Below are 18,738 nucleotides of genomic sequence, written 5' to 3' on the forward strand. Positions count from 1 at the left end.
CATATTCAAATGAGCTTTGTGGCAAACTTGCAGCAAATTGTCTATTGTGGCCAAAGGTTTGCTGCAGGATCACCACTACTAGTTATAATCCACGTCAGGTCCAACAACCTATAACCAACAGTTTTATATAGTCCCATCGTTTTTTATTTAATTACATCATTCGTAATGCTTCATTGGTTCATTGGTTTGTAATCCATGCCCTCATGAAAGACGGCATGTACACAGTCTTGTACATTTGTCTTTTTGTATGATTTTCAAATACTTGTTTGCCTCAATACAACATTTGTAATGTTGTGATTCACCTTGGAGCTGGTTGCTTTGGTTCATGGTTTGCAACTTTTATGGAGGATTTTATTAAATGCCTATGAAAAAATTCATGGGAAAAATACTTCCGGAACCCAGACAGCTGAAAAAGTGGGTGGGCACTGTTGCGCTCTGTTATAACACCCAAAATGGCAAATGTAGAAACTGAAGTCCTGCCTTACAGGTAAAAGAGCCTGTAAGGCTGTTAGCCAGACAAGCCAGGAAAATAGCGTCTTTTATCGTGATCTGAGGAAAAGAAGCACAATTTATGATACCATTTTTGTCAAATATTACTGCTGATTTGAAATATGTTTTTTTATATTCTTCCCTCACACTGGAGAAAGACTTGATTGATTGATTGATTGATTGATTGATTGAGACATTTTGGGGTTCTGAGCGAGCTATGATGTCATAATACATTGACATTGTCATATGACACATCTTTGCCTTTGTATTCTTGCAGAGTGTACTATGGTACATCAAAAGCTAAGGCCGCCAGGGTGGGGCCAAGGCTTTAAACCAACACAAAGACAAGATCACATGACAGCAGTAATGTGTATATTAAAAAGTTACTATTTGTGTTCTGCTAGTCATTGTGATCATCACTTCTGCGCACAATTGTGGCTTTGCTTTAAATGTGTTACTGGTGCAGAAAGAGGCTCTGACAAAAGAATGTAGATGAGTGTGGGTGTGTGTGTTATGAATGGCTGTCTAGTTAAGCCACCTAGTGTGGGCTGGTTATGTGTGTCCTTCATGGGAACTGGCAGCATTCTTGACTGTTCCCTTTCTTTGTTTTTGTTCAGGTCACATTCATTTTGCGAGTCGAGTATGTGTATGCGTGTGTCTGTGTGTGTGAGAAAGATAATTATTGTGTCTTTGACACACTGTACATAAAGTGTTTATTGCTATTAAAATTCTATTAAAGAATGTCTACCACAGCCATTATTGTCTTTTTTTCCCCCTTTATTATTCTTTTGAAAACACTTTTGATTTTTACTTTGGCGAAAGAGCGCAAAAGTATGGTGTTGGAAGTAAAAAATACTATTAATTTTCTCCTTAGAGAAATTTATTTTAACAATAACGAATATAGATAAATATAGGGCTCTGATATTAAATATAATATAATCATTTTTAAACAAACATCTTTTTGTTTATCATGTTTGACAACAAAATCCCCACCATAGGACTACACTACACATAATCCTGAAGAGAGATCCACCAATCAGGGATGTTGCTGTTACCATGGAGATGGAGGCAAAATAGCTCAGCAGTGATCACCCACTCTCAAGAGGTTTTGTGAATTACATAATCGAATAGGTCTCCCTATACTCTCACACTGCTTAAATGTCTGAATATTTTGAAATACATTTTAAATGAATTCTTTTATACTTTTAAAATAATTTAATATAAGTCAACAGTTTTCTATTGTATTATTATATCATAATTTCTGGTTTTATTATTTCATAATTCGTAATGCTTTATTAGATCAGTTCATTCATTCACTATAGAATGTAAGTACTTTTAAAATACTTACTGTATAAATTTTAGTTTTTATTTATTTATGTATTTATTTTCATATGTTTTTTGTTTTATATTAGTTTTTGTAATGCTACATCTCAGAGCTGATTGGTTTGATTTATGTCTATAAAGAAAATGAATGTGAAAAATACTCCTGGAATGGCCATATATGAGCATTTATAAATTCAAGGATTATATATATATATATATATATATATATATATATAGTACATATACTATATAATATACAGTACAGTATATATACTATATACAACCCCAATTCCGAAAAGCAAAAAGGAGTTATTTGTAAATTATATTCACCATTTGCTATATTGAAAGCACTACATCTAAACATTATATGATGTTTTACCTTTTGAATTTAATTGTTTTTTTTTATGTACAATAATTTCAAATCAGATGATTGCAACACACACCAAAATAGTTGGGACATTCGAGTGTTTACCACTGTGAAACATCACCATTTCTTCTAATAACAACACTTATTAAGCATTTAGGCAATGAAGACACAAGTTTGTTACGTTTAAAAAGTGGAATTTCCCCCCATTCATCCATTATGTAGGTCTTTAGTTGCATAACTGTACGGGGTCTTCGTTTCCATATTGTGCGCTTCATAATGCACCACACATTCTCAATTGGAGATGGTCAGGACTGCAGGCAGGCCAATCTAGCAACCACACTCTCTGCTTATTCAGCAAGTAAGTGGTTTGAAGTTGTCCTGCTGAAAATGCCAGAACATCCTTGAAAAAGACGGTGCTGGATGGTAGTATATGTTGCTCCAAAATTTGTACATATCTGTCTGTATTGATGGTGCCCTCACAGATGTGCGAGTTACCAATGCCATGGGCAGTGACACAGACACTGGCTTTTGGACCTGATGCTAATAACAGCTTGGATGGTCCTTTTCCTTTTTGGCCCGGAGAACACGATGGATGTGTTTTCCAAAAACTATTTGAAATGTGGACTCAACGGACCAAAAAACACAGTTTCACTGTTCTACTTTCCATCTAAGATGAGACCGAGCCCAGAGATGTTGGCAGCGCTTCTGAACAGTGTTGATGTAAGGCTTCTGCTTTGTATAGTAAAGTCTTAACTTGCATCTGTGGATGCAGCGGCGAGTAGTGTTGACTAACAAAGGTTTACTAAAGTAATCCCAAGCCCGTGTTCATGATATCCACTAGAGATGAATGAAGTCTTTTAAGACAGTGATGTTTGAGGGATCAGAGATGACATGCATTCAGAAGTGATTTTCGTCTTGCCCTTTACGCACCAAGATTTGACCAGATTCTTTGAATCTTATAACTATATTATGCACTGTAGAGGGTGAAATGCCCCAAATCCTTCCAATTTGTCTTTGGGGAACATTGTTCTCAAAGTGCTGGATTATTTGCTGAAGCATCTGTTGGCAAATTGACAAGTCTCGAATGATCCTTGCTTTTGAAGGACTAGGCTGTTTTTGGAGGCTCCTTATATACTACGACACAATTGCCTCACCTGTTTAACATCTCCTGTTTCACATCACCTTGTTATTTTAACTCATCAAATTGTTATTAGTCTTAAATTGCCCCTGTCTCAGCTTTTTGTTTCTCCCCATTTCTCCCCAATTTGGAATGCTCAATTCCCAATGCGCTCTAAGTCCTCATGGTGGCATAGTGACTCGCCTCAATCCGGGTGGCAGAGGACAAATCTCAGTTGCCTCCGCGTCTAAGACCGTCAATCCGCACATCTTATCTAGTGGCTTGTTGAGCGCGTCACCGCAGAGACCTTGCGTGTGTGGAGGCTTTACGCTCTTCTCTGCGGCATCCACGCACAACTCACCAAGCGCCCCACCACTCACCACATTATGCCGACCATGAGGAGGTTAACCCAACTGGTTGCTTAGGAAGCCCCTGTCTCAACTTTTTTGGAGCATGTTGCAATCATCTGATTTAAAATTACTGTACATTAAAAAAAAAATTGTGGACAAACTTTAGGCCTAGTCTGAAGGTTTATAGATAGACAGACAGACAGACAAACAGATAGATAGATAGTTTTTTTTTTTTTTTTTTTTTTTTTGGGATGACATATTTCCTAGTGAAACGGGAAGTTAGGGCAGTAGGTGGTAAGGAGAGGGACATTCTCATTCTAGAAAGCATTTGATTGGGAAAAAATGAGTGAGTGCAGAATGAGTCATCAATAATTTTAGTCTGTATTTTTAGAAGAAAGAGACCACGTATTTTTATTAACAACAACAACAATAATAATAATAATAATAATTATTATTATTATTATTATTATTATTATTATTATTATTATTATTATTATTAAATGGTATTATTTATATTTTTATTATTTAACAATAATAATAATTATTGTTGTTAAAATATTTATTTTATAATATGTTAAATTTGTATTGTTTTAGTCTAATGATTATTTATTTGAAACTGTGTCAAAAAGCAGAAATAAAGCAATAATTTAAAAACCAGTTCTGTGAAAATGTTATCGGACACTTCAACATTAATTAATCTACTGTACATCAGTCCATTTCAACAGAAAACACATGTACACCCATGATTTCAATGCACATCTGTTATAATCTCAGATACCTGCATGTAGATCATTTCTATTTATCTTACTGTCACTGTTGAATTCAATTTTGCTCGAAAACAAATACAAACACAGCACGTTACCAGGTTAAATTAGATAATCCTTGGCCATATGACATAAGATACAATAATGTATATATGATTTAGCATTGATCTTAATATCAGAAATCCTATGATTCATATCATATCATAGAATGAATGTTATTATAACAACATTTTTGCAAACTGATATTTACGTAACAAATTCTACGTTTCGTCACATTTTCCTGCTGAAATGAACACTAGAGGTGCTACAACAACTTATTCACCTTCACACAAATCACGAGTACTACGGCTGATTATGACTTTACAGTATAAACACTTAGAATCTATAGTTCGAATCTATAGAATCTATAGTTCATACAGTATAAAAATCATTATGTCTATGGAGAGTCCTCATAATGATAGCTGCACCAACATGTGTGTGTGTGTGTGTGTGTGTGTGTGTGTGTGTGTGTGTGTGTGTGTGGCACTTTGTAACATTTCACTTTCTTTGTTTCAAGGTAGGTTGCGAAGAAAGTATACGCTGTGTTCATGAAATAAGACCACATGTGTGTAATAGACACATGTGAAATTAATGTGAAAAAAGAAAATACATAGAACCCCAATATATATATATATTATTATTATTATTATTATTATTATTATTATTTTATTTTTTTTGTAAGGATGATGCGTTTTTTCAAAACTGATTATGTATTTGTCTCTTTACCTCGTCAGTGCTGTTTATAATGTACAGTGCATCTGGAAAGTATTCACAGTGCTTCACTTTTTCCACATTTTGTTATGTTACAGCCTTATTCCAAAATAGATTAAATTCATTATTTTCCTCAAAATTCTACAAACAATACCCCGTAATGACAACATGAAAGAAGTTTGTTTGAAATCTTTGCAAATTTATTAAAAATAAAAAACGAAAAAAATCACATGTACATAAGTATTCAAGCCTTTGCCATGACACTCAAAATTGAGCTCAGGTGCATCCTGTTTCCACTGATCATCCTTGAGATGTTTCTACAACTTGATTGGAGTCCACCTGTGGTAAATTCAGTTGATTGGACATGATTTGGAAAGGCACACACCTGTCTATATAAGGTCCCACAGTTAACAGTGCATGTCAGAGCACAAACCAAGCCATGAAGTCCAAGGAATTGTCTGTAGACCTCCGAGACAGGATTGTATTGAGGCACAGATCTGGGGAAGGGTACAGAAACATTTCTGCAGCATTGAAGGTCCCAATGAGCACAGTGGCCTCCATCATCCATAAATGGAAGACTCTTCCTAGAGCTGGCCGCCTGGCCAAACTGAGTGATCGGGGGAGAAGGGCCTTAGTCAGGGAGGTGACCAAGAACCCAATGGTCATTCTGACAGAGCTCCAGCGTTTCTTTGCGGAGAGAGGAGAACCTTCCAGAAGAACAACCATCTCTGCAGCACTCCACCAATCAGGCCTGTATGGTAGAGTGGCCAGACAGAAGCCACTCCTCAGTAAAAGGCACATGACAGCCCGCCTGGAGTTTGCCAAAAGGCACCTGAAGGATTCTCAGACCATGAGAAACAAAGATTGAACTCTTTGGCCTGAATGGCAAGCGTCATGTCTGGAGGAAACCAAGCACTGCTCATCACCTGGCCAATACCATCCCTACAGTGAAGCATGGTGGTGGCAGCATCATGCTGTGGGGATGTTTTTCAGCGGCAGGAACTGGAAGACTAGTCAGGATTGAGGGAAAGATGAATGCAGCAATGTACAGAGACATCCTTGATGAAAACCTGCTCCAGAGCACTCTGGACCTCAGACTGGGGTGAAGGTTCATCTTCCAACAGGACAACAACTCTAAGCACACAGCCAAGATAACAAAGGAGTGGCTCCGGGACAACTCTGTGAATGTCCTTGAGTGGCCCAGCCAGAGCCCAGACTTGAACCCGATTGAACATCTCTGGAGAGATCTGAAAATGGCTGTGCACCGGTCCTGCAAAGAAGCATGGGAGAAACTGCCCAAAAATAGGTGTGCCAAGCTTGTAGCATCATACTCAAAAAGACTTGAGGCTGTAATTGGTGCCAAAGGTGCTTCAACAAAGTATTGAGCAAAGGCTGCGAATACTTATGTACATGTGGTTTTTTTCATTTTTTATTTGTAATAAATTTGCAAAGATTTCAAACAAACTTCTTTCATGTTGTCATTATGGGGTATTGTTTGTAGAATTTTGAGGAAAATAATGAATTTAATCCATTTTGGAATAAGGCTGTAACATAACAAAACGTGGAAAAAGTGAAGCGCTGTGTATACTTTCCGGATGCACTGTATGTCTAGCAGTTTCAGATGTCTGACTTCCTCCATATAGTATGGCAAGCCAAAAGTGTCAGAATTACGCATAGTTTTAACGTGTTTACATACAAAACGGCATGTTTGTCAAATGTCATAGCGCCGTAAAATATGCCGTAGAAATTGCAAACGGCGTAAAAAAACGTGCGGAAAATCATTCAAAATGCCGTATTTTATATTAAAATGTACATAAATTTTGTGCAAGCATACTTGATTAGTGGCAAGTTTGATCTTTAGTAAAAATATTAAATTAATGTAGAATTATAGCACTCTAATATTATGATTTGTTAAGATTACCAGTTAACTGACAGACACCGTTTTGTATGTAAACATGTTAAAACTATGCATAGTTCTGTTCACGCGAAAGCACGCTTCCTTCGCCCCACACAGATGCACGTGTAAGTTATGAGAGGCATATTTAGAGCTTATAAAGCGCTCCACGCGAGATTAATACAGTTACATTTCCTTCGGCAGCAGCTCCGAGTCGCCTGACGTTCTTAGAATTTTCAATGCAGGAAAAACCCTGAAAAAACTTTACACGCTTAAGTGGCTAGTAAGAGTGACAGAGTTACCTGCCATGGCCGATTTTTACCAGCATTTGGCGGGTTGCCAGGTGTTAATTCCAAACCCTACTTGTGTATGTGCTAGACTACACTACTGGAGGGTGGGCAAATAATGACAGTATTTTCATATTTTGGCTGAACAATTGCTTTTAGTGTTTTCCGTACAAGTCATTTTGGTGTTTTTATTTTGCAATAACACCACTGATATTAAAATGAGAGACGATCATTTTTATGTAAATGATTAAACAATATTAATTGTACTTTGTACATATTTCTTTATATGTCAAAAATATACTATATTGAACAAAAAGTACATTCACATTGTGGAGCAGTGACATGCATTTCATGCCCTAAAGAGACTTTCAAAACTAAAACAAATAGTAAATATTAAAGATATGATCATTTATATTATTCCAAGCTTGTTTTAAAAAACACATGTGATTTTCTATAGGAATTGTGCACACAGCAGTTTGAACTTTTGCCATCTAAAGGTGAGCAACAGCATCTGCCACTGCAATTTTTCAAATATATTTGCATTTCCTGAAGGAAATATACCAGTACTTGCTAGGCAACAAAATATTAGAGTTAAAGTTTAGCTAAAATGACAATAAGAAAAGTTAAACCTAAATTATTAATGTGGAAGCGAGAGAGAGACAGACAGAGAGAGAGAGAGAGAGAGAGAGAGAGAATTTGAATTTTAACAAACCTTTTTATTACAATCATATCTCAATTAAAATTAAAAATGTAAATGTAAATTAAAATACATTTACCTCAACACCTCATAACAAGTTCACTGTTAACTACTGAACACAGCGCATTATCGCAGCACCACTCAATTACAAAAGTATAAATTGCACTCATCAATTTATAGAAGTTAAACTCAATAGCAATTTGTGATTTCACTATATTAAAAGAAAAAAAAAAACTGGTACAAGATCTTGGACTGGTTTCTGTTCCAATTTATTTCTCTTAGTTACATAGATGGCCAATTGTGCATTACCAACAATAGAATTTATTAACTGACATTTAAACTTTATTTAAGTAGGCCTATAACCAAGGATAAAATCCTGTACTGTAAAGAAAAAAAAAAAATCAAATACAAATTCTAAAAGATAAAACAGAGAGAGAGAGAGAGAGAGAGAGAGAGAGAGACATGATGTGGCAGTGGAACTAAAGTGTGGAGTTCAGATGAAGAGATGGAGTGACTGAGAGGAGAGAGTGAGCAGGTAGTCAAAAGGTGGACAGGATATTGGTGTGCATGTGTGTCGGTATCTCAGCGTCTGCTTTGTATCAATCATTATCACCACCATCACAAGGAGAAGAACCAGCACTTTATGCGGTGGAATCAAGCTGACAAACATCTCATGCAATTCTGAAGGTAGCAGACCATCTACATCCTCATCCTCTCTCTTGTTTTTGGTGTTTTTTTCTGTTTGATGTTTCTGTTCCTCATAACTGTCACGTATGGCTCTTTTAATAGCACAATGATATTGTTGCAGCTGATATCAATCTCTTCCATGCAGGGCACAGGCCCCTGTTGTTTTCTGTATCCAAAAAAATCAGGCAAGTTAAATCATCAGCCCCCTAATGTTGACAAAAATGAATCAAAACATGCATCTTTTTTTTTATCTCCTCCATGTTTCTAGATTATTTTCTGTCTCCATATTTGTTTTTCATGTCAATGCTACAGTGGAACCATTTGCATAGTAAGGTTTGCATAACTGACCTGATAGAGCTGTGTGCAAACTAACACCATGCACAAATCTACAATCCTGCCATTTTTATGTTATAATTTGGTATAAGCATCTACAGTAGCCCCCAAAAGTTTTTGGCTAATGGGTAAAGTCTGGTGCAACTTCACTAACAACAACAGCATTGTAAACATAAAAAGCTTGTCGAAATTTTAATTTCTTTTACACTGTACCCATGTGATAAGGTCCATGTTGGGGAAACATCACGCACCTTCAGGGACCATATCACAGCACACAGAAGTGTAATTAGAAGATGGGGATTTGACCAAACCTGTATCAATCATAGGGAATGTTAGAGTACAGACAGTTCGGTAAACTCATTTCCTCTCTCATTCCCTATTCGTTTTCTCTCTCTCTCTCTCTCTCTCTCTCTCTGACATTTGCCAGACAAGGAAACAAACTGATAATTAAATGTTTAGGAAAATACACATAGAATACTACAGTAAACCATAGTGGGAAATAAATGTGGACTTTCCCTGCACACACAAGCGTGCATCTTGATTCATTTGCACCATTAAATCGGAAACTATAGATTTTTACATTTTTTGAAGGAAATTGTGGTGCTTGCCTGTGTAAAAGTCACTGTCATGATGCTAGGGTGTAGCAGATGGTTGCCAGGGCACTGCTTAGTAAAACAGTTGCTAAGGTGTTCGGAGGGTTTTTAGCGTGTTGCTACTGTATGTGGTAATAAGGGATCTGGTTGTTGTTATGTGGTTGCTTACTAGCCCCAAGTCACAAGAGCCCACCTCCAAATCTCTATGATATTATGATGCCTACAAATGACTCGGGTCCTCCTTTAATGTAAGTCTATGGGTTTTTTCTATTGTTTTATCATCCACTAGGTACAAATCAAATGATCCGATGGCTAAGAAAAGTAATAGCTATATTCATGTTGTTTCAAACCTGTGTGCATTTTTTCATAATACATAAAGGTATAAAGTTTTACATTTTTACATAGTGCTTTCTTTTTCATAGTGACCATGCCTGTCAAGCTACAAAAAGGAAACACCTGAAAAGCACCATAAAGAAGTCCACGACTCATGTGCTCCATTTTTTTTTTTTTTTTTTTTTATCTAGACATGCAACTCGGGCTAGCTTCAGCGTACAGGAAGATTAGATTATCAGTGAATAAGGACTTAACTTTCGGGATGTTCCTTAGATAAGTTATTATATAGTTTCACAAGACTTGGAATATAGCGCACTGCTTTTATGGTGCTCTTTGGAGCTTTTTGTATCATTTTTGAAGAGCTGCAAAAAAAAGAAAGAAAGAAATTCTTCTAATTTTATGTTCCACTGAAAAAACAAACAAACAAACAAAATATATATATATATATATATATATATATATATATATATATATATATATAGCATACAGGTTTGGAACAACAAGAGGGTGAGTAAATAATTACAAAATTTTAAAGTTCATTTATATTATACATTTCCCTCTTTCCACTCTCCACAGTGTTCCAGGCAAATGGCGGATACAGATTGTGAAGGGGTTTCAATGGATGCTCAGGTAGAAAAAGAGAGAGAAGAGGAAGGCGGTCAAAGAACTTCTCTCCTCTCACCACAGCTGAAAGCCATGATCCGAATCAAGAAAAAATACCTGAAAAAACCTAAAGCAGAGCGAGGCTCTAATTCTGTCAGATTAGGCCATTACACAAACTCAGTTAATGTCACCTCCGATTGGGCTTTGCACCCTAAGAGCCCTCAAACCAGGAAGTCCAAACGACGGAATACTCGGGTACTGTTCCCCAATGATACATTGATGTTCAAGCCAAAGAAAGAACGTAGCCGAGCAAAACCATTCCTAATTCTCTTCAGTGTGATTGTTTTTGTCCAGGTAATTCTGTCTTATCTTGTTCTTCAAGGTCTAGTGTATAATTTTTACACCACTAGTGGCACTAAACTGAACTGCAGAAATAACTAAATTTTGCTGAGACAAACTTTGATGTTGGCTTGAAAAAACTTGGCCTGAAAGTTTAATAAGTTTGAGGTTTAATGCTTTTACAGAACTTATATAAAGACAAAAAGCTAGCTAGTTATATGACCACAATGCTGGACTGACAAAACAATTGTAATTAATTGTGAATATGGCCAAACTTCTTAAAAATTTGTGCTTTACCATCACCCCACGTTGTGTGAATATGCACATTATTTGAGATAAATGTGTTGAACTGAGTTTGGCTAACTCGCTAAAGCTAGTAGCAACACATTGCATGCATTTGAAACGTCACTTCCTTCAGCTGAAAAACAGCAAATGATTTCTAGTAAAAAATATAAATTAAAAAAAACACTTTCGCCTTCCACCAAATTTGCCATGAACTCTCAGTTTTTGTAAGGGTTAGCACACAGACATAGATCAATTTAATAATAGATAGAAACTGTTGTAAATAATGGAGAATGTGACAACTAGTGAACGTCAGTCAAGACAGCACCTTACAAATGTAAGTTGAATGCTTTTCCATCACCTCACGCTGTGTGAACATGAACATTGTTTGAGATAAAAGTGTTGAATTGAGGTTGGCTAAAATGCTAAAGCTATCAGCAACATATCGGGTGCATTGTGAAAGTCAAGTGAAAAATCACTTCCATCAGCTGAAAAACAGAGAATGCTTCTGTGAAAACCTTAGTGTTCTATTTTGGACAGTTCTTCTCTTTGAAATTTCATACACTAGATGGCAGAGTGCATCGTATATTGTGCATCATTTAGGACACTAGCTAGCTTACAAAAATTGAGAATTCATTGCAAATTTGCCGCAAATTCGCCACTGATTATTTTCACATGCAAATGAGCTTCGCCGCATATGTTTGCCACAAAATGTTGTGGCTTACAAAAATCGAGAGTTCGTTGCAAATTTGCCGCAAGTTTGCCAAAAAGCTAATTTGCATGTGAAAATGATCAAATGTGGCGAATTTGCAATGAACTCTCGATTTTTGGAAGGGATCATTCAAACACGTGATAAGATCAAAAGATTACAAAGGATTTACGGAACCCTCCAAAATTAGAAAAACAAAATTATAATTCTACCAGAGGTTTCATAGTGTGCAAATAAGCCTTGCTTTGGCAACTAGGCTGTGAACCAGTTTGTGAAAGTGGACTTTTGTCTTTTTACAATTTTCTGTCTCATATATGTTCCTCTGTACCCCAAACCCTCCATACCCTCTCTTTTCCAGGTCTACAACGCCATTGAGAATCTCGACGACCATGTTTTGAAGTACGATCTTGAGGGTTTAGAGAGGACGTTACACAGAGAGATGTTTGGTCAGCATGAAGCACTAGATGAGCTAATGGATCATCTGAATGATTACCTATCCACCTACGCCCACCAACAACCCCTCGCCCTGTCTTTACATGGGGCGTCTGGCGTAGGCAAGAGCCATTTAGGCCGCCTGATTGCACGACACTTTCGATCAGTGGTAGATGACAAGCTAGTCATGCAGTATTTCTCCAAACATCACTGCTCCCTACAGGAATCAGCTCAGCACTGCGCCTCCGAACTCACTAAACGTGTAGTTGACATAGTGACTCATGCCGAAGACGAGGAACAGATTCCGTTCATCATCCTGGATGATGTGGACCTAATGCAGCCTCCGTTATTGGACGTTTTGCAGACGTTTCTTGAGTCAGATCAGACAAATGAGTTTCTTAATGTGGTTTACATTTTCCTGAGTAGTCTAGGTCAAAGGGAGATTACAGCTCACATTCTTCTAAACGCCTCCACCGCTGGAGCCGAGAAACCGCTGAGGAATGCCTTGTCCCTCATCCATCCTCTATGGATGGAACCTGCAGTTGAGCTTATCCCACTTTCTCTACTTGAGCGGGAACACATCATGCAATGCTTTCTAGAGGAAATGACACTCGAGGGGTTCTATCCCGACCTCAGTCATGTTGAAAGACTGGCAGATGAACTCGCCTATCACAGAGCAGCTGGCAGACAGTATGCAAAGACTGGCTGCAAACAAGTAGTGGGAAAAGTTAACCTGCTTTGAGAGAATCATCCATGAACAGAATCTGACTCAGGGGTTTGTGCCTATGGATAATGCAACAGCAAAAAACATGTTTAGCTGGTAATATTGTTACCTTTTTGTGTAAGTCTTGCCTTTTTGTGTCTTGAATGAATCAAATTGTATGTCTCTCTTTGCAGTGTTTATATATATATATATATATATATATACAGTATATAAAAAATAAAAAAATGTGAAAATACTTTTATCATTATTAATATTTAAAAAACTTTTGACCACCAAATCAAAGTCAGATGGTGTAACCGATATGGAAAAAAAAAAAAAAAAACATTAGACCCTCATGACTGTGTGTGAATTTTTTTTTCTTTTTTTTTATATCATGTTTTTTAAAAAAAAAAAATTAAAGGCACATTCTGTTCGGGTCAAATGGTGTAACCGCATGAAAGTGTCTTAACATTTGTGACTCAAAAATGTATGATATTTGTAAAAAAAAGTCATTAAATCAATTTCTTTGCAGAAAATGTTATACATGTTATTCAAAAATTTATGAAACCTACATGGACACAAAATTGACATTCCTTCAAACTTGTAACGTGTGTTTTAAACTACATTTTTAAAAGATTTCTAATTTTTAGCACCTTAGACAACCTTATTTGTCAATAACCCAAATATATAAGGAGTAATTTTCCTTGGGTGAATGAAAGCAATCAAGAGTTTTGAAATCCAAAGTAAGATCTTCCAAGGCAGTTCACCCAAAAATAAAGATTCTCTCATCATTTACTCACCTTTATGCCATCCCAGATGTGTATGACTTTCTTTCCTCTGCTGAACTCAAATGAAGATTTTTAGAAGAATTTCTCAGCTCTTTTGTTTTATACAATGCAAGTGAATGGGTGCCAAAATTTTGAAGCACAAAAAAATCACATAAGTCAGCATAAAAGTAATCCATAAGACTCCAGTGGTTAAATCAGTGTCTTCAGAAGCGACATGATAGATGTGGGTGAGAAACAGCTCAATATTTAAGACCTTTTTTACTATAAATTCTCCTTCCTGCTTAGTCAGTCTCCACTTTAACTTTCACATTCTTTTTCTTGTGTTTTTGGTGATCCACATTCTTCATGCATATCGCCACCCTACTGAGCATGGAGAAAAAATTATGAGAAAAAAATGACTTAAATATTGATCTGTTTCTCACCCACACCTATCATATCACTTCTGAAGATATTGATTAAAACACTGGAGTCTTATGGATTACTTTTATGATGCCTTGGCATCCATTCACTTGCACTGTATGGACCTACCCTGAGCTGAAATATTCTTCTAAAAATCTTTATTTGTATTCAGCAGAAGAAAGAAAGTCATACATGTCTGGGATGGCATGAGGGTGAGTAAATGACGAGAGAATTTAAATTTTTTGGTGAACTATCCCTTTAAGGAAATGACCTCAGGTTTCAAAATGAATTATGAGCAATGGCCACATAGGATTTTTTTCTTTCTTATTTTAAGGATAAATCTTATTAAATGTTTGTTAGATTTATGTTTAAAAGAAGAAAATGAAGTTAATTCAAGATATATTGCCTTAACCTATAATATATTCTATCAATTAGTTTTGCTTATTAGGTAAATGTATCTTGTTTTAAGGTTGTTTATATATTTTTACTGGAAAAATACGACAAAAATACTAATTAAGAAAATATTTTTTGCAGTGTTACCACAGCATTGAAATATTTAAAGTGTGTTTTACCACAAATTTAAACATATAATAAATGCAAACTCTGTAAACTATAACTGTATTTAGAATTATCATTTTCTTGTGCTTTGCACAAAATTCCAATATATTTTCATGTATGTATAAAACACAAGTAGATGCATTTATGTAAAAACAGGCAACATATGGACCTAGTAAACGATATTCTTTTTATTTTTATTTTTTTTTATCCCCTTTTCTCCCAATTTGGAATGCCCAATTCTCACTACTTAGTAGGTCCTCGTGGTGGCACGGTTACTCACCTCAATCAGGGTGGCGGAGTACATGTCTCAGTTGCCTCCGCTTCTGAGACCGCCAATCCGCGCATCTTATAACGTGGCTCATTGTGCATGACACCGCAGAGACTCACAGCATGTGGAGGCTCATGCTACTCTCCGTGATCCACGCACAAATTACCACGCGCCCCATTGAGAGCGAGAACCACTAATCGTGACCACGAGGAGGTTACCCCATGTGACTCTACCCTCCCTAGCAACCGGGCCAATTTGGTTGCTTTGGAGACCTGGCTGGAATCACTCAGCACACCCTGGATTCAAACTAGCGACTCCAGAGGTGGTAGTCAGTAAATTATATTCTTATGTTCTTACAGTAATGGGTGAATCTCAGAAAACCTTTCAAAATCATCTCTGAGCCATTTTTCACTCCACAATTCAAATAAATAAATCATTAATGCAAAAAAAAAAAAAACGTATTCCCATTACTGTAACGTGGAAAACAAAATTTTAATTGTAAAATATTCATACATATGCATTGCTGTACTAGCTTTACTTTATGCTGATTTAAATTAAAATTATTATGTTGGAGTAAAAAAAAAAAAAAAAACCTGTATGACAATAATTATAATCTAATAATCACCATTGAGAATAATGGGATAATGTGGGTTGAGGGATGTCACAGTGCCAAAATCTTAGTGGTCTAAAAATAGCCTTCATTTTCTTTATACTAAATACATTCATTTTTAATTTAATTTTAAGTTTTAAATAATTTTACATTTAATTTTTATTTTATTGTATTTTGGGGGAAATGTGACCTAGACATGATACCTGTGACCTGGACCTTTGTTGCACATGCACAAGGAGAACTGAAATAGTGTTACCAGGGTCCAACTGAACCAAAAGGGAAACAGATCACCCTAATGGTGACATCACATGAAACAACTAATTGCAACAAAACAACAAAAATTATACTACAAAAGGGCTTAAACCTCTATGAACTCTTAATAACAACTACAGTGCATTTAGATTCAGACCCCTTCATCCCCCCCCCCCCCATTTTGTTACGTTAGCCTTATGCTAACCTGCTTTAAATTATTTATTTATTTATTTATTTTTTCACTTTTTTTCCATTTATAATCTACACTCCATACCCCATAATGACAAAGCAAAAACCAGATTTTTGATAACTTTGCAAATGTATTAAAAACAAAAAACTGAAATATCACATTGACACAAGTACTCAGACCCTTACGTCAGTTCTTAGTTGAAGCACCTTTGGCAGTGATTACAGCCTCAAGTCTTTTTGAGTATGATGCGACAAGCTTTGCACACCTGGATTTGGGGATTTTCTGCCATTCTTCTCTGCAGATCCTCTCAAGTTCTGTAAAGTTGGATGGGGACCGTCTGTGGACAGTCATTTTCAGGTCTCTCCAGAGATGTTTGATTGGGTTCAAATTTGGGGATTTTCTGCCATTCTTCTCTGCAGATCCTCTCAAGTTCTGTAAAGTTGGATGGGGACCGTCTGTGGACAGTCATTTTCAGGTCTCTCCAGAGATGTTTGATTGGGTTCAATTCCGGGCTCTGGCTGGGCCACTCAAGGACATTCACAGAGTTGTCCCTAAGCCACCCTTGCGTTGTCTTGGCTGTGTGCTTAGGGTCATTGTCCTGTTGGAAGGTGAACCTTGCTGTGTTCAGCTTTCCTTCAACCCTGATCAGTCCCCCAGTCCCTGGCGCTGAAAAACACCCCCACAGCATGATGCTACCACCACCATGCTTCACCGTTGGGATGGTATTGCGCAGGTGATGAGCAGTGCCTTGTTTCCTCCAGATATGATGCTTGGAATTGAGGCCAAAAAGTTCAATCTTCATTTCATCAGGCCAGATAATCTTGTTTCTCATAGTATAAGAGTATTTTAGGTGCTTTTTTGTAAATTCCAAGCAGTCTTTCATGTGTCTTGCACTGAGGAGAGGCTTCCGTCTGGCCACTCTGCCATAAAGCCCAGATCGGTGGAGTGTTGCAGTGATGGTTGTTCTTCTACAAGTTTCTGCCATCTCCACACATGATCTCTGGAGCTCAACCAAAGTGACCATCGGGTTCTTGGTCACCTCTCTTACCAAGGCCTTTCTTCCCCAATTGCTCAGTTTGGCTGGGCGGCCAGCTCTAGGAATAGTCCTGACCAAACATCTTCCATTTAAGAATTATGGAGGCCACTGTGCTCTTGGGAACCTTCAATACAAGCAAAAAAAAAATAATTTTAGCCTTCCCCAGATCTGTACCTCAACCCAATCTTGTATCTGAGCTCTGCAGGCAGTTTCTTTGACCTCATGGCTTGGTTTTTGCTCTGATATGCATTTTCAGCTGTGAGACCTTATATAGACAGGTGTGTGCCTTTCTAAATCATGCCCAATCAATGGAATTTGCCACAGGTGGACTCCAGTCAAAGTGTAGAAACATCTCAAAGATGATCCAGAGAAATGGGATGCACCTGAGCTAAATTTCAAGTGTCATAGAAAAGGGTCTGAATACTTATGTTAATGTGATATTTAAGTTTTAAAAATAAAAGTTATGGAGTGTAGATTGGTGTGAAAAAAATAAATAATTGAAAGCATTTTAGCATAAGGCTGCAACATAACAAAATGTAAAAAAAAAATTAAGGGGTCTGAATACATTCTGAATGCACTGTATTAAAATGCCCCCATAAGTTCCCTTTGACCAAGGAAACATAATTAAATAATTCTTTAGCCTCAGTTTTATATGTAGTAGTTTGAGTTATTTACACTTAAAATCATAAGTCTATGGATTTTTAAGAAAAATAAATTCAAGGAACTTGATATTTAAGTTCTGAGCCCAAAACTTGAAATTGTAAGTAATGTTTAATTATTATTATTATTTATTTATTTATTTATTTTGTAATGACAAAATTAGGGTTTAATGTGTACCAACAAAAGCCAACAAAATTAAAGGAATGAAAGCTAAGTGTTCCAGCATGAAGGATTGATTGGGTGTGTGATCTCTATGCTGCTCTATTGTGAGCAAAGAGTTAAATTCAGAAGGAGACCAGGGCCAGTACATTCCTTAGCCCAATGCCAGACTAACTCTTTCAACTTAGTATAACTGTCAGCAATTTTATTGCAACAAGATCTTTCAAAGCACAAGAACTTTCCAGTGTTCGATCACTGTGGCCTATCCAGTATATGCATTATAGATTTGCACATTTACTGCAGTGTTATTTTTAAAACAGGATGTTGTTTAAATTTCAGGTTTGCTATCACTCAGTTGGACACAAGAAAACTTACTGGAGCAACCCAGATTAGAGCATGCAATGTAATACAACTGAATTTACAAAACATCCTATAAAACAGAAACTGGAAAACACACAACACTAAAAACGGTGAACTATTGCAGCGCTTACTGAGCGCATAATTATGTAAATCACAGGCAGTCTTCCAATTCTAAATATTAGATTGCACAGCCTTGTTGCAGCCTTATGCTAAAATGCTTTAAATTGTTTATTTTTTTCACACCAGTCTACACTCCATACCCCATAATGACAAAGAAAAATTCGATTTTTGATAACTTTGCAAATTTATTAAAAAAAATTAAAAATAATTAAATATCACATTAACAAGAATTGCAAAGAAAAAGCCACTTTTGAAACAGAAAATCAAAAAGAAAAGGTTAGAGTAG

General features: G+C 36.5%; 1 protein-coding gene across 1 annotated transcript; it reads left to right on the top strand.

Annotated features, from left to right (window-relative positions):
- The first annotated feature begins 8,538 nt into the window (after nt 1-8,538).
- LOC127437835 (torsin-4A-like) lies at nt 8,539-13,146 on the top strand. Its single transcript, XM_051693054.1, has 3 exons — nt 8,539-8,725; nt 10,561-10,941; nt 12,276-13,146. The coding sequence occupies exons 2-3, from the start codon at nt 10,573-10,575 to the stop codon at nt 13,089-13,091; spliced, it is 1,185 nt and encodes a 394-aa protein (XP_051549014.1). The 5' UTR covers nt 8,539-8,725; nt 10,561-10,572; the 3' UTR covers nt 13,092-13,146.
- The last annotated feature ends 5,592 nt before the right edge of the window (nt 13,147-18,738 follow it).

This window comes from Myxocyprinus asiaticus, chromosome 4 (genome assembly GCF_019703515.2).
Source record: "Myxocyprinus asiaticus isolate MX2 ecotype Aquarium Trade chromosome 4, UBuf_Myxa_2, whole genome shotgun sequence".
NCBI lineage: Eukaryota > Metazoa > Chordata > Actinopteri > Cypriniformes > Catostomidae > Myxocyprinus > Myxocyprinus asiaticus.